This window comes from Macrobrachium nipponense, chromosome 2 (assembly GCF_015104395.2).
Source record: "Macrobrachium nipponense isolate FS-2020 chromosome 2, ASM1510439v2, whole genome shotgun sequence".
In the NCBI taxonomy this organism is placed as follows: Eukaryota; Metazoa; Arthropoda; class Malacostraca; order Decapoda; family Palaemonidae; genus Macrobrachium; species Macrobrachium nipponense.
In genome coordinates, this window is record NC_087201.1 from 134,509,997 (window position 1) to 134,530,506 (window position 20,510).

The following is a 20,510-nucleotide window of genomic DNA, read 5'->3' on the forward strand; positions in this document are numbered from 1 at the left end:
GCATCATGCGCTAAGTCCGATAACGTCACGGCGAGCGCCAGTCAAGCGTTGGAGGAGGATTCGGGAGTTCCTGGCGGATCCTTGGGCTAAGAGGAGAAGAATCAATTCTTCCTCATCTTCGGACCAAGACTGTCATTCCAAATCAGCAGGAAGGTCGGGAAGTCAGTGGCTATTAAGCACAAGGTTGGCATACGAAGCCGTTCGCAAGAATCCGAACAAGCGAGAGAGGTGACGGCCGGTGGACTAGCGGCCGATGCGGAGTTGCCAGTTCGGATCGCAAAAACTGCGATACCTCTGGTAAAATCGACATTGGCGGCGAAAGGTGCAGCAGAGGATGGAATGCAGGTCCCAGTTTCGCCGTAAGGCCGTTCAAAATACGTACGAAGGACGATAAGGCTCCTATTAAAAGTACGAAAAATAGAGAGTTGGCAACTTCGGCGGATACGTTCGTGGAAGGCAGTGTCCGTCTGGGTAGAAGGTCGAGGCTGGGCTCGCCGACGCTCGAAAACGATGCCAATACTAATAGAGACGAACTTATCTCTGTCTTAAGGGAGCCTTCATCTTGGAGATCTAGACGAGATTCTCGCTCTAGATCCGTGAGCAGAGAAAGAGTGAGACGTTCTCGTTCCCCTGCTGACTATCCGGGATCGAGCCAACAGCGGCCAGCAAAGATCAAAGAGACCGTGGCCGTGGAATTCCGGGCCGTCTGTCAGAAGAAAAACCACTAAAAATTTTCATACTTGGTTTTTTTAATAGTTTTATCACAAAAAGTGCATTTTATGATGAAATTCATCAAAAAAAACCAGGAATTTGTGGATATTTCTCAAAGAAAAATACCGCGAATGCGCGAATTTTCAGCGAATAATGCGGGGAAACGTTCCCCATAGAAATCCGCGAATGTGTGAGTCCGCGAATCTGGAGAACGCGAATACGGGGGTCCACTGTAATTTTAACATAATATTTGTTCATGAAACTTACCTGTCAGTATATATATATAGCTGTATTTTCTGAAGTCCGACAGAATTTTAAAAACTTCCGACACGCAGTGGTCGGCCAGGTGGTTAGTACCGCCGCGGGAGGGAGGGGGGCATCAGGAACCATTCCCATTTTCTATTCATAATTTTTCTGTCGCTGGTGCTGAAAACACCTGTTTTCAGTACCTCCGTCTTAGGATTTTGGAAACTTCATTGCCGCTAAGTATCCTAATTGTCTTTTGATTTATTTACTTGGATTTGTGGGATTTGTGGCTAGGCATACGCTATCTTAAATTGATTTGAATTTGATTCATTTTTGCATAAAATATCTGAATCTAGTTAGGCTAGTTTCAGACGGGGTTGTCTGCAAAGATAGGGTGTGGCTACCGAAAGCTTCGGTAGATCCGCACTTGGTATGACGAGGGGTATGGGTCTTGCTTCTTTGTTGAGATTTGTCATGTAAGGAGTGTGAGACTTTGTCTATTCCGTAAGGAAGACGTATGATTCGTATGTACGCAATTAATCAGTAAACCATGTCTAATTCCGTAAGGAAGACGTATGATTCGTATGTACGCAATTAATCAGTAACAAAAGTCAGGGTAGTGAACCTGCTAACCTTCCTGTAGACTTTATTTTGCCTAACCCTGTAGTATGGCCTACGGGCTATGAATATGTCTACGAGAGGTGCTCGCTCTCCTTCATTGCTGTGAAGTGCTACTTCTGTAATTGTTACTCCTAACCCTGCAGTGTTGCCTTCGGGCCCTAAGCAGTGTCTGTAGAGGAATTGCCCTTTCTCTGATACTCTTTCGATTCGTATCTTAGAATCGAAAGTGCTTGCTTTAGAGAGTAAAAGTGAAGTGCAGAAGTGCAGTGATACCCCTTGTGTAGTGGAGGGGTGCGTCAGATCGGCCTCGTTTCGCCTCTAGGCCGGGACTCTGCTTGACTCCCAGGACCCGGGGAGGGAGCATGTCGAAAGCCTAAGGAGGGTTGTTTTAGGGGCCAAAGGAACCCCCACCGATCTGGCGTGGACACCCTTCGGCAGTGTTTCTGATGAACAAAATCCCCAGACTGCCAAAGTGGCGTGCACGTGCACGAATCCTGAAAGATTGCTTCTCGTCCTCCGAAGCGTCCTCCCCATGCAGGGGTTGGAGCTTTCGGAAGGACTCGCGCCCTCTAAATAGAAGCTTTATAGAAGAGGACGCTTCACGCCCTCTCTCTCTCTCTCTCTCGTTATGCGTTTCAGTGAGAAGTAAGAAGGCGAACGTCGCCTGAACTCGTGTCCGTCTTTCCACCGAGAAATACGTAAGAGAAGTCATAGTAGCAAGGAAGCTTTTGAGAGCGGACGCCCGGGACGCTCGGATGGACTCCAGGCGCGCGCGGGTGCACGCCAAGGTGGCGCGCCAGTGGACGCAATGTGCGCGCCAGTGGACGCCGAGCGCGCTCCAGTGGACGCCGACGCGCGCTCAGTGGACGCCGAGCGTGCACCAGCGCACGCCAGGTGTGGTCGTCCTGCTGAACGTTTCTGTTGAACTCTTCAAGCTCTTGTTTCAGATATGGGCTAAAGAATGTTTATCTCTACTCCGCCGGTGATACCTTCTACCTCACCTGCAAAGAATGTGAAGTAGGCAGTGCTTCGGAGGAAGTTTAAAGTGAACAGAACAAAACTCTTCTTCGAAAACACAGCAAAAAGACATCGGGTTTCGTGATTCAAGAGGTCTCTGTCAATTAATATTGCTTTTCGCATAGGTGGATGGAGTTAAGGAAAGCTCAAGGGAAGATCTCGTTTGCTCTACCGCAACCTTTGCCATTCTGCCAATAAATTTAAGTTGCCACTACCGCAGTCAAGACTTTGCGATAAGGCAGTTACGGGTTATGTAAGGCTCGATGTCCTGCACGTCAGGACTCTCGGCAACGTTCAGTGGGATTCTTGCAAAGGCACTTCATCAAAAGGACGCTCTTCAGGAAAGCGCAAGACAGGACTTCCTTTGCCATACTGCCAATAAATTTTAAGCTTTAGCAGGCATTAGTTGTGATACGGGAGAGGAAGCTGGTTGGAGAGTTTCTTCCTCTTCCCAGGATAATTTTGCAAGCTTTTTAGCCCATCTAAAAGGGTTTTTCAGATGATAGATTTTGTTAGTTTCTAGTCGGGACTACGCTGCCGAATTGAACATCGTCGTTCTACCTGCCGTAAGCCCAGTCTCTTAACAGGATTCTTGCCCCTTCCTCGTTTGAGACGGGAATCGGAAAAAATTAAATGCTTGACTCCCTGGATTACGTTTTGTCAATTCAGTGACTTTCCCCCATTGACAATATACTTTCGTTTTTGTCAAGTAAGTGGGTATCCCTCATTGACAAAATATCTCTTTGTCCCGTAAATGGGTTAGTTCTCGATTGACAAACATCTCATTAACTTGATATTGCGTAAGCGAATAAGCTCTTATTGACAAGATTCGGAAGAGCTCTCATTCGTCATTCGCAGACTCGTACAAGAATAGACTTGTAGACTCGTCAATGAACGCTTATGTCCAGTAACATAAGAAGCTTGAGCTGACGCTTCGATTCTCTTAAGTTTTGTTCATGAAACTTGCCTGTCAGATATGTATGTAGCTGTATTTCCGAATTCAGCTATATATATGTCGCCAGGTAAAGTATGAACAAACTTTATTGTGATATAATTTCATATTTTGCCTTGCGTTATTTTACTTCTGGTTGGTTCAAGTTCATACCGACTGCTGTAGTTACCTCTTCGGATGGCAACCGAGAGGTCTATTGTCTATTTTAAGGACATTTAATCGTTACTCCCTGCAGCCTTCCAGGAGTTTCCGATTTATCTTTTACCGTTGTATGGTAGTGTTCTGACGACACAAAGCATCTATATATTTAGCGTTTTCTGTTTCGCTTAAATATACCAGCGTGAGAGCTCTTTCTGCTCAAAAAATAACGGGACCTATTTCTCCGTAGAATAGGGTAGCTGGCAACCCAGACATAAAGTTAAGAGACGACGTTCGTAAGCTGCTGGCTGCTGCTGTCACGCTGTGTCTGTCCTCCAGTCCAACCGAGCCAGTAACAGATCGGGCGCTGTCATGCGTGGTAGGTTACGTCTCTCTCTCCTGCGGGATTGACTGACTAACCGTATCTCTGTGCTGGCGGTTACGTCTCTCCTGCGGGATTGACTGACTAACTGTATCTCTGCCCTACAATCACGGACTTTAGCCTAAGATTGAGGGGATTTCTTACGTGAATGAATAAACTTTGCATTCGTTTTGCCTTACTATGTTCAACAGAGTTATCTCTTAATCCTTTCGGTGCTCGTTACCGCACGGTATAGAACTACGAGTCTACCGCAACATTGCACTTTTATATGCTCTCCTGCTTAGGCAAAGCGCAGCCTTATTAGGGAAGTAAGCATACTCGGGGAGGGAATGGATGAGCTTGCTGGGGACCATTTCCTTCCTGAAGAAGTTTGTTTCCCCGAATTGACTGCAATTCAGACCACAGTTTTTTCCTACGGGAAACTGAAATATTATTCAAGACTAGGAATGATTCTGAACATCTCTCAGTGCGTTTATCACCTGAGGTGATAGAAAGAAGGTGCCGACATCTGGATAGGGTTTCAGATGTCCTGGATCTTAATCTGAAAGAAGTAAAAGCGATTCGGTAGTCCCTCCAGTCCTCGTAACGAGATTTTGGGAACCAGTGGTCCAGATCAACTCTGATATTCCACAGCTCTCTCATATCTTAAGAAGTATCTTTCTCTCGGTCCCTGTTCGAGTTTACGAGAGAAAGCCTATTATAACAACAGGCGTAGAATGTAACGATCCTCTAGAGGTTCGTTACAGGATTGCAAAAGTCCGTACGAATCGTCTAGATCGACGGCAGCAACTATTGACTTCCGAGTGGAATCTTTCTTTAGAAGTAAGTTGAGAGTTGTGGAGACTTTAGGGCGCCCTTTCATTCTTCTCTTCGATATGTTGAGGACGAAGAGGCTTCTTCTTTTCTGCTCCCTTATTCTCGATCCGGGATCGGTACCATTAAACGCCATCCTATGATATTGAACGGGGATGGATATTTAGTCTCTTTTCCCCTTTTTTCAATCGCTTAGGAAAATGTAATAAGAGGATTTATGACGTCACAGGGAGCGACAATGACGCTGATCACCCCATGTTGGCCTTCAGGATCCTGGATTCACAGAGGTCACATACTTCCTAGTTCACTTTCCAAGGAACCTTTTCCGAGAGAGTCGGTCTACTCTAACTCGAAAGGTACCTATAACTACCTATATACATCTCCGCTCTGAGTCTGACTACGTTCAGGCTATCGAGATGTTGACAGGAATAAGATTACCGTCTTCCATTTCCGTCTGAAGAATGGGATAAGCTGGCAGTCACAACTATTAAAGATACGCAAAATATGTTGTTGACGCATTTGGGCTCAGAGATTTGCGTCTGTCAAACAACAAAGCCCTTCACGATCTTTGAGTTCTGTGGAATCTCGAACCTCGCCTCAATCATCTACTTTTTGTTTTTCTCACCTGTTTTCTCGGAGTCAGACACTCGTGCGAGATCAGGCGACATATAGTAGCCCTGAGTTTCTTGTTGACGAAGTCGGTTGCGTTTATACACCCCCGATGATCGTGTAACATGAGACCAGGTTGGACTGTCAGGCATTCTTCCTTCGGGACTGAATCGCCTTTTTGCTCCTCGCTCCTTTCTCCTGGCACCACCATGAATATAAGATCGAGTCAGGAGTTGATTCGCTGACGACGTTGGGTTGGCGTTGATACACCCCCAAGGTTTGCTTAGATTGAATCGCCCAGGCAGTCCAGACACTCATCCTTCAGCGAAGAATAGTGCCTTATGGTCTTCAGGGTACAGCCTTGCTGTCCTTGATTCGTCTGACTGGTCAACTGGTCGGTCACCTGACTTTAGTACAGACGGACTGACTGTGCATGTCCAGATCGAAGCTTTCAATATGGAACTTAGACGTAGTCTGAAGTTCTTGATGTCAAAGCATTCGAACCTCTCCTACCTGTTAACTTCTTGCATGTATCAGGAAGGCCTTCTTCTAACCACCCTAGATACGACAAAGAGGGTTAGTGAGATTTTAAGCCATCGTCACAAGTTTTGGCTTTAGAGAACACAAGGCGGTGTGCTCTCTAACCCTTCCGTTGTGGCCTAAGAATGGTAACCCGTTTTGTCCTTGGGGCCAGGAGCTTGGAAGCAAGGATGGCACAAGTTAGTGGGCAGGAGCCAGAGAGAGTCCTGTGCCCTGTCGGGTCTCTCAAGTTTTATCTACATAAAACTCAAGAAAGTCGAAGTCATTTCGGGCAATATGGCAGTGTTCCGAAAAAGACCAGGACTTGCCCATAATCGAAGAAACAGCCTGGCTTTAGTGTTTTAAGGAAGGGTTTCTTTTCAAAAATGCTCCTTCATTGTGTTTTGCACAAAGATTTGAAATCTTTTTATCTGAACTGCTCCACGAGGTGAGGGCGCGGCCTCGGAAGCATTTCAACAGAGCATGGCACTCAGCAACATCCTGAGTACCATGTTTTAGCTGAAGCAACTCTGTGTTCATTTCACACTCCCTGCGAGATGTGAAGATGGCATATGAGATCTGCTGCTCGCTAGGGCCATACGTGTCTGCAGACACAATCTTGGGGGCAAGAAGTACCACTCATCCATCCTGTAGAAAATGGTTAGGAAGAGCTCTTAATTTAGTTGTTGAGTCGCCGACAACGGCGACTTCTTAACTCTTAAGCCTTAGTTAACACACCTTAACTTTGGCTAGGTTGGTCAGGTGGTGTATATATATTTATATATATATATATTTATTTTACTTCTTAGCCCTCATGGTATGGTCAATATGGTCTAGTCACGTCGTGGTCTCGCCCCTGTTGACAGATCATCTGGAGTGCACCAGCTATATAGGTCTCTACCTCGCTGGCAACTCTAGTAGCACAAGCAGACTTACGTGGCAGTAACCACGAAGCCAGCTATGCTAACAGGTGGAACCAAGATGTAAATCATCTGCATGCATTTGTTTCCCAAAATCCTTCTATTCTGTCCCTTCCCACCTCCAAAGGTGGGATTCAGCATATATATATCTGACAGGTAGTTTCATGAACAAAAATGATATTGTTATGATACAATAAAGTTTGTTCATACTTACCTGGCAGATATATATAATCAAGTACCCACCCACCTCCCCTCAGGGGACAGTGGAAATAAAAATTATGAATAGAAAATGGGAATGGTTCCTGATACCCGCCTCCCAGCAGCGAATGGGTACTAAACCACTGGCCGACCACTGCGTGTGTCGGAAGTTTTTAAAATTCTGTCGGACTTCAGAAAATACAGCTATATATATATCTGCCAGGTAAGTATGAACAAACTTTATTGTATCATAACAATATCATTTCTTTGAGTTGGTTACTTGTTTGACTTACCATTTTAGAAATGGTTATGCTTGTTTGACCCAGGAATATTTGATAACAAGCCCACATGATCCAGTCCATGTGTGCACAGACTAGAGTAACACCAAGAAATAATGTTTTGTGTGAATGAATGTCAAGTTTGGGAAATAAGTCTGTTAAAGAAATTTTGTCATATTCTCCATCACTGCCACTTAACCCAACTTGTGCATGCATATCACTAACAACAAACCTCATAGAACTAATTGTAAGTACTAAAAAGAAAATTTTAATTACATATTTATTATTAGCTTTACTTTTCAGCAATGAGCTTATATTGAAATTTTTTATACTAGTTCTACTTTTTCATGAAAAATGTTAGCTATAAGTTAACCAATATTTGTTCATGAGTTTTTCTGCAATAGGGGGAGTTTTCTTAATACAGTAAATAGGATTTTTATAAAAAATAACAGTAGGTCAGGAAAATTCTGTTTTTATCTAGCAGGATAGGGTCATAATTACGTACAGTGCAAGGTGGGAATGAACTTGACCAAATATGAAGTATGGGTCACATTTATGTGCCAGAAACAAACTGTAAGATGGTGGTCATCCCCTTGATATTGAATTGATTGTCATCTGATAGTTTAATTCAAAACGTGCTTGTAGCACCTGGAGCTCTTTCTAAACCCATGCAGTCAAAGACCTTGTTTGGAATTCTTGGTATACCTCTCATGCCAGGAGAGTGTTAGTGTGCATGAGTAGGAAACCAGGGATGTGTAATAACTTATTTCCAATTGACACTGGTTACTCAATAATGCATATTAATACATATTGGTAAAGTAATGAAAGATCAGCATTAAAATAAGTTCATAGTAAGTGAATACTAATGTAACAGGCATTTCTTCAACTTATTTTTAAAAGAATGTAGAGTAGCAGCATGAAGGAGAATATCCCTTCAATAGCAAATTCTGATATGTAATTTATATTGCTACATTCTTCCAAAAAGCTTAAGCCAGTTGATTTCACCTTCATTATTTGCCTGAACAAAAATGTCATCAGTATACCTGTTGTATGTGGATGTATGTACAAGGATTTTTGAAAATATACAGTCCTCTATAACACCCGTGTGAAAGTTGAGAAGAAACATGAATGGTTTCCTATCACTTTGCTGTAGCTGTGTATACATGTGAACCCTGATGAGGCTGGAGAAGCCATCTTGGTGCAGATTTCTAGTAGAGATTGGAGGGCTTGCACAGGTAGGTATATCCAATTCAGGAATACTGTAGTGTCATCATGTAAGGCTCCATCAAGAGTCAGGTTGATAGTGTCTTCTAATGTCCAGAGATACTACACAGTATTTGTAAATGAGTAAGATTGACAGCTTGATTTAATTCTATCTTTTTTATTATTCCTGTAGCATTTTATTTCATTGTCCCAAATACATTTCAAGGCTAAAGACCAAACATGTCATATATTTGTATTTCTATATAAAAAAAGAAATGTTTGCAGGTTGGCCGTGAAGGGGAAATAGAACCAGTGGCTGTACGAGCTGTGTCTGTTAATGAATGGGATATAGTACATCAGCGCGAACTTGGAGAGCATAGACCTGAGGCTTTAGTGCAAGCTGTTGATACTTTGGCCTTCCTAGTAAGAGACAGACGAATCACACAGTCAAGCCTCCCAGCAGCTGTTCAAGCCTGTAGAACATTTGTTGAAGCAACTCTGAATGGAGGTATAAATTAATTTTTGCAATTTTATTGAATGATTGATTGAAGTACAAAATTTTAAAAGTATTTTGAAATACATACATTACAGTTAGCGTATTTTGTTAAAGCTCATTCCTGACTCATGTTTTCACATTTAGCAAAGCCTGTAGTACTATCATTGTTGCATATCCATGTAGTACATTTATTTTTTGTAATTAGGGAAAACAGAAAAAAGAACAGCTAACAAGGAAGGTGTACGCTCACCTTCTCGTCGCAAGACATCCGGAAGACGTAAAGAAGAGAAAGGCATTACACGAAGGCCAAAGTCTCCAAATACTGGGTCTAATGCTTATGATGCTGATGAGTCTGATTCAGATGATGTTCCCATGACATACCAGCAGGTGTCTGAAAAGGTGATTAGAAATATGTTACAATGCCAAACTACAATGCCAAACTGGTTGAATTTTTCTCATGTTCTCATATTTTGATTTCGGTTGATATTTATTGTTCATTTTTTATCTAATCTTTTAACTTCATCAATAAAGCTTGATTGAAAAACTTCAATTTTGTCATGATAGTTATTAAAGTATATACTGTACCTATTATCACAGTTTTTTCTATTGCTAAAATCATTCACTATTATATTAGTAGTTATTAGTTACATATTAAAGTATTAACAGATAGGCCTGGCAGATTTTACAGTTCATGTATATCCCCAACAGTTACTAGATCTGATGGATACCTTGCATACAGCATCAGGCCAAATTGTTGGTATCGATGATGGGTCGTCTGCGTCAGTCTCTTTGATGTCATTATGGTCTCAGGCATTATGCCCTCTTCTCCAAGGAATAGCCAGATATTGCTGTGATTCACGCACTACGGTAAGAAAGACTGGGTAAAAGCAGTTTTTCATAATTTGAACAAACCAACTTTGTTGGCAAATATTCGCTATGTATTGAGATAGGCAAAAGTGTAATAAAAGGTTTGTAAGAGTAACTGGTGACATCACAGGTTGCTGCTTGGGAGGTGGGTGTCCCACTTATCTCGTGACTAAGGACAAATGCCACTAGCCCCTTGCATATACAGTTTTATTGATTTTTTACTGGTTTCCAGCTGGCATTAGAAGATTTATCCTAATGTTAAGACCAAAGGTTTCTTAGTTTTTCCAGTTGCCAATAGAATATTTATCCTTATGTTAAGACCAAAGGTTTTTTTAGTTATGAAAAATACAAGTCATTTAATAGATTTTTCGTGTTAAAAATTTTAATAAATTTGTCATTTTAAGAGTTTCAGCACCCTGTTAACAGCTGGGCAAACTTCCCCGATGTTCCCCTACTGCAGGATTGCCAAAATTCATTGTTAGGTGTAACTTGCTTATTATTTACTATGTAATTGATCCTTTTCATTTCTATATCCACATCCAATGTTGTGGTGTGATTTCTCCAGTTTAGTACAGGTTTCTGTCTTTTAGTTAATGGGCCTTGCAGTTCCAGGTTTTATATTTACTACTACAGTAACTAGTAATTCGTTAATAATGCATCAGCTAGCTTTGTGTTGTTAAGCTGGTTTCCGCTCAGATTAGCTAACTTGACTCGTATAGCTTTGTTGTACTGTTTGCAGAGAGTATGCATTAATAAATTAAAATATCCTCAGTACATATATGCTTAAAATAATATGGCAATATATGTATGGGGCGATAGTGAAATCATAGGCCAATTGACCCTCAGTTTGGTACACTTGTAAATTTAAGTAGCCTAATGTTTTACATGTTATGCTCAGGTTTTGTTTAGCATTCCACCAAAGTAATATTGCTTTATAATTTATGCAATAATAACTGTATGAGAGAGATTTTATTAAGCTAGTGAGACAGACAATTATGTACGTTCTACTGGATACGATAAGTTTTGACACTAGCAATGATTTTTTGTATATCATACAAAATTAAAACATATTGTTGATAGTCATAAAATTAAAGTACAGAGAGAGAGATGGCAAGAAGGAGATAGGCTAGACTTATGCTAGGCACTGAGTTAGGCCAAGATCATTGCAACCCATAGAAGCATATTTTCTTTTCAAGGGGCAGAGCTCATAATGGACTTCAAAAATCATGTTTAACTGTTTCTCTTCCTTCACAATGATGTTTGAAAAATGATAGGCAAGGAGTTTCAAAGTGACATACAATGGAAGGGCTATGAAGATCGAGGGGAAAAATGTGCTCCATCCCAAAAATGGGGTGTGTTTAATGCTGGAGTGTTTTAGATTCCAGAAAACACAAAAACCATCCTCATTAGTCAGTTTCTTTTTGAACAAACTCCTCTGCAGTCATGCCTTAATGGTTGGGGTTTTGACTCTGAACTATCTTTGTCATTACAGAATATTTGTTTTTATTTATTTTGTTACAGATTTTTCAGTATTGTAAATATATCTGTAAATATATCTCAATTAATAATCTTTTAAAATACTATGTTAAAAGTTTAACATGTTAAGTCCATTTTGATGTGTGAGGTGTTGCCAGGTATTCTGATTTGAAACATTGTTTAGTGTTGCTGTATACTGCATAAAAAATTTAAACTTGCACTGCACAGAGTACATGATAAAATCATGATTTTTTGAGGGGGAAGAGATTGGGGCAAATATTACACAATTATATATGGTATGCAATAATTTGAAATGGTGATGAGGTAGTTAGCTGCTGTTTCGAGGTAATCCTCTCATTACTCAGATTTTAACTAATCCAGGAATCCTCATGCCTCATTGGTGTTGGATTAGTGAAGATCTGCCTATATCGTATAGGAAATGAATGAATGGGTACGCAAAGAACTATAATTGTAATATCGCACACAGTAAAACCAATGACAGTCATTCATGAATATGTGAAGAAAAGATAAAGTTGTGTTGAGAGCTGGTTAGATGAGCAGAATAATATGTATTTTTTGTGATAAGAGTAATAAAAGTCAAAGGAAGAGTAATAAAAGTCAAAGGTTTTTATGATATGAGTAATAAAGGTCAAGGGATCATTGCTTGCTCTCTTGCCCTCTCCTAAAACTAAACATATACTCAGTCTTTCCACATGAGGTGCTCTGTCTTGCACTCCAGTCTCACACAAAAGGTCAGTACATCCAGCTGCGCTCTCACACCACTCCCACCCAGCATAGTTCCCAGCCACAGACATGGTCTCTCTTTGGCCTCTTGCCATCTCCAAACACTTGAAACCCAAATAAATTTAACCTCCCCCCCCACCCTTTCTCCTCGGAACAAAACCATTAAGGACAATGAAGTGTTGGTGCTGGATGTTTTCATTTATATTGCAGAGCTTGTAGAAAAAGTAGGCACCCATAAAAAACAGTGATGTTGATGCTGATGTTTCAGTGAGAATGTTCATGTGGATATTGTGAATTTTAAAGTTTTATACTGCAGAGCAGTAGTTGGAAGGACATTAAATTTTTCCAGGGGTTCTTTTTACAAGAATAGTAGATACTAGCGGATTGTATATAATTTCTGTATGATGTAGTTACTAAAAGTTTGTTCACCTTTTCTTTTAGGTACGTAACATGGCAATGACATACCTTCAGCGAGCTCTTCTGAATCATGATTTACAGGCATTAAGTGCTGGAGAATGGGAGTCATGCTTTAACAAAGTATTGTTCCCATTGTTAGCAAAGCTGCTACAACCACTGCCAGGGTCAAGTGCAGCAGCTATAGAGGAGACACGTGTTCGAGCAGCTACCCTTGTTCAGAAGGTATTTTTAACTTTTTTATACTGCAGTTTAAGAAGATAAATAACAAAACCTCCAAGTAATTCGTCAAATAGATTTTATTTGGATCTTGTTAACTTTGAGAAGTTTAACTGTGCACATAAAAATTTGCCATTACCCATTTCTCTTACCTGCATTTTTCTTTTAGTCTCCAGTAAGAGCACAAAACTAGAATACCATCATTATAATTAACGCTTGATACACTAAACCCATGGTATTTTTAAAAACTTGAAAAAAGACATAGAAGCAAAGATTGTGTAAATTTAAAAAATTCATCCAGTTGTAATTTGCAAGCAGACCTATTTTTCAGTTTTCAAGACTTTGACACTTCTGGATACCTGTCCAACTATTAGTACTATTGGTACATATTTATTTAGACTGCTCTCTTTGAAATCTGGGCTTCACGAATCTGGAAGGCATTATTTCTGGTATGAAAGAAAACTTTTTGAAAGCATAGTTTAGGAATGACTTAATTCATCAAGGTGATAATTTTCTTTTCAGGTATACCTTCGTCATTTGACTCCACTGTTGACACTTCCTACATTTACTGCACTGTGGCTCACAATTCTAGATTTTATGGACAAATACCTCAATACACATCGTTCTGATCACTTGGTGAGCAAACTTAATGTATGAGTCATCTCTTGTAGCATTAGTGTATTACTCTGCTTCTGAATATTACTAATGAGAGAGAGAGAGAGAGAGAGAGATACGTATTATAATTATTGTTTGGTATGAATGTTATCATTTAGTATGAATGTTACCATTTGGTATGAATGTTAGAATTCATACACAAATTTCCAGAGATAGTGTATTTTTACTAACACATTGCTTCATGAGTTTCTGCTCTCATTGCAGTCCATCACTGCCTTAATAATGATTGTATCTGAAGTGAGACAGAAATGATAATTAGAGAGGCATTAACTGGCTAGCAAACTGGTCATTTTTCTTTGCCATGTAAGGACATTGCATGTATTTTGAATTGGTTTTGATATTCATTGAAAATGTGTTAGTACTATGATTTACAATTTTGACTAAAACATGGCAATCTGTCATTAGCCCTGTTATAAATCAAAAGGTCCCTAACCTGGTCATAAATCGAGAAATAGTACAGTAAAACTAAGGTTTTGTACGCCTTTCTTTTCGTACGTTTCAGGTTTCGTAGACATTTTTCTATGAAATTTTGTCTCGGTTTTCATACACTTAGAAACACTCCATTCAGGGCCTAGTGTGTGACTGGGCCCTGTATCGAGCACCCAAACAAAGCATCCTATCTTCTTTCGTGACCCATTTTGTGTTCGTTGTTTTGTGCTTTTTGTGCTTTTTTATTAAATGCAACTGCAAAATAAACCATCATGGGACCAATGAAAGTTCCAAGTGCTAGCCCTTAGTGTAAAAAGGCAAGAAACAATATAGAATTTAAAGAAGAACTCATAGCAAAGTGTTGGAGGAAGTTGCATGTCAATTTCAGTGAGAAAATGCCTACAACAAGCGCAGCTGTTAGTGAACTTGAGGCTAACAGAGGCTGGTTTGAAAAAATCAAAAAACAAATGGGCACACATGATGTGGTTACTTGAGGGATTAAGGACATGTTTACAAAGTGGAATGATATAAAAAAATTTGTGGAGAAGTATCATCCCAACAACGTTGTAATCTGTGTCTCCAACATGTTTAATGACGATGTTGTATTTAACTTTAGGTAAATTTTAAAGAAATGCCAGAAACAAATGTCTATGGACAGTTTTGTTGTGCAACAGGGGTCCAGTAACTCACAAGCCTGTCTTAGTGCCAGTAAAAAACAAAATGGGGAAGTAACCTCAGATAGGATTCCCCTTCCAAACAATAACCTCTCCTCCTCCCTCTCCCCTTCTCTCCGTCTTCCATATGCACAAGTGTTTTCCATAAAGGTAAGAGTTTTGTTAAATGTTCATTTTTTCATTTCATTAGTCATTTAATATTTATTTCTCATTGCTTTCTGTATGTAAAAGCGTGTTTATTCCCTATAATATGTATTTTTTGTTGATATTTTTTGGGGTCTGGAATGCATTAATTGTATTTACATTATTCCTTATGGGAATTATTGTTTCGGTTTTCGTACGTTTCGGTTTTCATGGGAGGTTCTGGAATGGATTATGTACGAAAACTGAGGTTCCACTGTACCTTTAATACTTAAACTTAGTTCATTTCTTTGACATAAAATCTACATTGCCATTTTTAGTGTAGATTGTGTTCATATTCATTTGAGGGTAATGGTATTTGTAATGATGCATTAATTTTCATAAAAGAATCATCAGTATACCACATCAGTACACTGATAATTCGTTCAATTTTGAACTGGAGTCACACTTTGTAGTATACTGCTATTGTCTACATAGCCAGAACATCCAAACTTCCAAGAGCATGCATGCATGTTTTATGTACAATATTTTTTATATATTTAGATAAAATTCTCTTTATATTAAACTTTTTCATGTGGTTCAGTGGATTTAAAGAATTTAGAATAATGTATTGAGTGGTACAATGAAGTGAAATCTGCATTAATTGCAGTTGTTGTACATACGAAAGTCCCTACGTACAAAAAATCCAGGATACGAAGGCAAAGACGAAGATTTTTTTGCTTCTGTGTACGAAAATAATTCAGGTTGCAAAAGGGTAAAGTCCGAGATTCGCCCAGGCCGCCAAGAACAATTTTAAAACTGGCGGGCTGCCAACTCAGTAGACTCGCCACCATCCTCCCGCTCTCCCATTGGTTCCTGATGCTAGTCACCGCCGTAAGATCCTGCTCTCTTATTGGTCAGCATCTGTCCCATCATGCATCTACGTAAAAGCTTTCCTCGACCATTTCGTTTCGGCAGCGTTATCATACACACCTGGAATTCGTTCATTCACATAGATTTTGTTTGTTAATGTAAATTCGTGTTAGTGAATTCGCTTTCGTTGTACTGTAAATTACTTTATCGTGTTCTGTGTGAACTTAATTACTTATGCTATTAGCCACGGGTCCCAAGAATGTTGCTGAAGTTCACGGAAAAGAAGAAGATGCTTTCTGTGGAGACGAAGATGGAGAAAATTAAGAAGTATGAAGCTGGCATGTGGTTGAGTGTGATTGCTAAGGAATACGGCCGAAATCTGTTGAGGATAGGCACCATCCTTAAGCAGAAGGAAGCCATTTTTTAATGTGTTTCGTAAAGTTAAGTGTTCATGTTTTCTGCCATTTGTCCTCCTCCTGTGTCGCCACTTTCGGACATCACCTCACTCGAAAGGGAAGGTCCCACATTTTACTACATACGTACATACATGTACGTACAGTATTTCTTGTACCCTGTACACAAGTACACTTTATTGACAGGTACAGTCACGGTTAGGTTAGGTATTGAATGGTCCAAATTGTTATATTTCATTGTTTATTGGTCAATTTAGCTTTATTATAAAATTGACTGTGGTGTTTTTGTAGGGCTTGGAATGAATTAGGCAATTTGCATGTAAAACATAGTTCTAGATATCGAAAAAATCAGGTTACAAAGGCTGCTTCAGAACGGATTAATTTTGTAACCTTAGACACTACTCTGCAAATAAAAGGCCCACAACACTATTTGAACATTGCAACCATTTATTTCGAGCACTTCCTTTTGTGCCCCTGATCACTGGTAAAATATAGACAGATGATGTTGTACAAGAGTGTATATATAAAGCATATGTATGGCAGTAAATCTCTGTTGGTATGCAGGTGACCCAAAGACTTGCTGCCACACCTGTATAGTCTTGTAAGATGTCATCTGTCCATATTTTACCAATGATCAGGGCTACAGAAGGAAGTGCTTGAAATATAGAGTTGCAACGTTCAAATAGTGTTTTATGGGCCTTTTATCTTCATATAATGTATATTTAGATAACTAATGTAGTATATTGAATTTCTTGGAGTTTATGGTATCCAGCATATGTGTCTTACCTAAAATGAGCTCAACCAGGCCAGGAGAGCACCGGCAATAGAAGCCACAACCAGTGGTGCACTGTAATGTTTTAGAAGCATGTCACTGCATTAAATTGCTCTGCAGGTGTAATTAATTTTAAATATTTGGAAACTCTAGCAAACCTGAAGGAGGAGGAAGGTTTAATTCATAAAATGACTTGGTTTGTTGCTGGAATTCACTGAAGTTAGGTGGTATACTAAATTATGAATAAATCTTATTTTTTACCTTTTAATAAAATGTTTTCAAATTTTTCTTGTTTTCAGCCAATTAGTTTCAAGGAACTGTTTGACTAAATTAGGAATAAATTTTACTTTTTTTAATTTGCTCTTGTTTTAACATTTTATATTAAACTGGATAAAAAGGTTGTTCCAAAAAGTTCCATATTGAAAAGACATCAGATGAAATTACGTACATTGAGCTCAAAGCCATTGCACCATTGAGCTTGTATCTCTAGGATGCCAGTTACTGGTTACAACTGGGTCTTATAGTGGCTATGGGATAGGTGGTTGCTCCTATAGATATGGTTTTTGGATTGATAGATTATTCTTTTTTGTCATCTATTCCATCTTTTCATTTATCGGGTAGTCAATTTCTACAGCATAACTACCGTAAGTTTGTCTTCTGTATCACACAAGGATAAGTGCTGTCCACTGCTACAGAAGTTGCTCCTGGCAGTACCTTTGGGCAGTATTGGAGCTCCTGATCCTCAAGCATTTCCTGAGGAGTATAAACCATTTAGACATTTTAAGATACTTTTGAGAGCACTTATGCAGACCAGGGTTTCTGAGAACAACTCTACCTTTTTAAAGACCCAAATTATGATACTTAACAGATTTCCCATGAGCTGTCGTGCAGATCCTACAGGTCTTGTTCAGCCATTTTGGATCTTTTTAGCAGCTCAGTATTTCCCACACAAATTGCAGTTCAAGTTAATTACTGTAAGTAATGGGTTTGTAGTGAAACAAATGTAATTTAGGAAAAAATATTTTTCATGCAAAATCATTTGTGTGTTCTTGCTTGCTTCTCACTCTCCTTATTATAGTTCATGGATTAAACTGCACAAATACTGATTGATTGTTGCCTGGAGCATAGGGGTCCTTGCTCATACACAGCGCTAATGGCTGACAGCAAAATTTCTTTATTTCAAGAGGTAATAAAGTGTCTGGGATTAATCCCTGTGCACAAAATGGGCTCATTGTAAACAGTCATAGCGTTGTTTGAAAATTGTTATTAAAAAACTTCATTTGGATTTTTAAATTTTCAAAATTAACATTAATATACAGTGGACCCCCGTATTCGCGTTCTCCGGATTCGCCGACTTACACATTCGCAGATTTCTCGCCTATTCGCGGTGTTTTTCTATGAGAAATAAGCACAAATTCCTGGGTTTTTTATCGGTTTCATCATAAAATGCACTTTTTGTGATAAAACTATTAAAAAAGCCAGGTATGAAAATGTTTAGTGGATTTTTTCTTGAGTTTTAACTAACGAAATAGGAGGTTTTAAGCATTTTTATAGGGGTTCCAACTATTCACGGGGGGGGGTTGTCTGGTACGCATCCCCCGCAAATACAGGGGGACCACTGTATATCAATAAAAACAACCAGTGCTCAATCTTTTTGTTTTTATTATTAGATCTTTTGTTATTTTTACTTTGAATAATTACAGATATCACAAACTATGTACGTATTACAAATCTCACCATCTATGTCATATTGTATCTTAGTATCTCAGTATTCTCAGACTTATTTGTCTTATGGTTTACAGAGTGATGCTATTCCGGAGATCTTGAAAAACATGTTGTTGGTGATGGAAACTACCCAGGTCTTCCACACTGCAGATGGATTCACACGTTTATGGACTATCACTTGGGACCGTATTGATGCCTTTTTACCTGATTTCCGCCACCAACTTTTTAGAAGTCACCCTCCATGTGAGTTGAAAAGTAGTATAGTTGAAACTTGCATTATGATCCCTTAAGAGATTAAGTAAGATTTAGTAAGACACATGGCAAGAAACTTCAATACAGTACATATACGTACTAGCTAGGCACTAATATATTTTTCCTTCGGTCTTAACAATAGGATAAATCTTCTAGTGCCAGCTGGAAACTGGTGAAAGATAATTAAAGATTTTAATGCAAGGAATCTGTGGCATCTGGCAACTCGGGTGTAGACGAAGTGGAGAGTGGTCATCGACCATGCATGAACCCCCAGATGCATTTAGTCTTTCTTCAGCCGCCTTGGAGAGTGGAGGTTTGCTTTTGCTCTCATCCTTCCCAAGCAGGTTTTTACTTAGCCCATGATTCCTTTCTGATTTTTTGGTTTTTTGAGTGCTTGAGGGTTATCGTGGATCCCTCAAAGAAGTCATACCCCTTCAGCGCATGTGTCCAGGCCTTTGAGGATTCCCTTGGTCGCAGTTTTTAGCTTCCTCCTTCACTGACCCCTTGCAGGTGTCATGCTGATTTCTGTAATATTACCAACCCATGCCCGGAATGTCATTCCTCTTCTGTTACACAGTGGAAGAATTTCTACAAGAAGAGGAAGCATCGTAGGATATCTGCACGTCCTTCTTGGGAAGGATTCATGCCTCCTCGAGTGGACGATTTTGCTTCTCCTTCTTCCAGATTTTTTTCTCTCTGCTTTGTCTTCTGTTGACACCCTGTCTCCTTCCTTTTCTTCCATTGATTTGTCTTTGGAAGTATTGGCAGTTGCTCAGGGTGGTATTGTATTTAATGCTGCCCCCTCTCTTGAAGGAGGAGATCTTCCCGGGAGAGAGGAGGCAGCACCATCTTGTTCCTTTATTTCAGACTGATTTCACTCAAGATGGCAGCTGTGTGGGAGACGTACGGGGCCGCCCTCCTTGGAAGGCTTGTTGTCCCATTTCATGTCTGCTCATCTTCCATCTTCGTCTCCCCCAGCAGTCCCACCCCAACTCCTCCTAGCCTCCATTACTTTGGGTCTCTCGTGCTGCCACCTAGTGGGATGATACCTCATTCTGGGTCACCCTTTATCTCACCATCAGTGAGGCCATCGACTTGAGTTGCCAGTTCATACACTATGACGTCACTTCCAGCAACTTCTCGGCCTGTAACTTCAGCTTTGGCGTTCTTTCAGGCTATGGTTGACAGGCTGGACTCTGTTTTTTGGAAGAGGTATCGTGGAGTGTATAGCAAGAAGCGTTGTATCCTCCTCCTCCTCCTCCTTCCTCCTCCTCCTCCTCCTCCTCCTCCTCCTCCTCCTCCTCCTCCTCCTCCTCCTCCTCCTCCTCCTCTAGACTTGGAGGATTCAGGAGTTCGTTGCTTTGCCTTCTGGGAGTGGGAGAGCTGTATTGTCATCTTCCCAACAAGGACGTGAATGTCCTCTTCATGTACATGAACATGTGCCAGTGAGTAATGATCTTCCTTCTGCTTAAAGTCCTCTTGCTAGTTCTTGGTCACCTCAGCCGTTTCGAGTTCTTTGTAAGGATGACAAGGCTCCGATTAAGAAGTCGAAGGTGGTCCCCTCTCAGGTTGCTGATCCAGGGCCTTCTAGATGTCCTCCTCTTCCATAGACTACAGCTTCTTCACCTGTTCATCATCCCCACAGACGTGTTTCTACAGTGACCGCAAAAAAAACTATACATTTTACCTGCATAAAAAATCTGTACATGAGAAAATTTGTAGTTTTCACTTGCGTCTCCGCCATAGGAAGAGTG

The 20,510-nt window shown here is 40.2% G+C and overlaps 1 protein-coding gene across 1 annotated transcript in view; it reads left to right on the forward strand.

Moving 5' to 3' along the window:
* The window catches only part of LOC135221010 (Golgi-specific brefeldin A-resistance guanine nucleotide exchange factor 1-like), a 142,035-nt gene that overhangs the window by 64,607 nt on the left and 56,918 nt on the right, over positions 1–20,510 (forward strand). The window contains exons 7-12 of the mRNA XM_064258729.1: positions 8,893–9,115; positions 9,309–9,502; positions 9,812–9,970; positions 12,632–12,829; positions 13,346–13,459; positions 18,582–18,747. Coding sequence (XP_064114799.1) covers positions 8,893–9,115; positions 9,309–9,502; positions 9,812–9,970; positions 12,632–12,829; positions 13,346–13,459; positions 18,582–18,747 — 1,054 coding nt within the window. The remainder of the gene's footprint in view (positions 1–8,892; positions 9,116–9,308; positions 9,503–9,811; positions 9,971–12,631; positions 12,830–13,345; positions 13,460–18,581; positions 18,748–20,510) is intronic.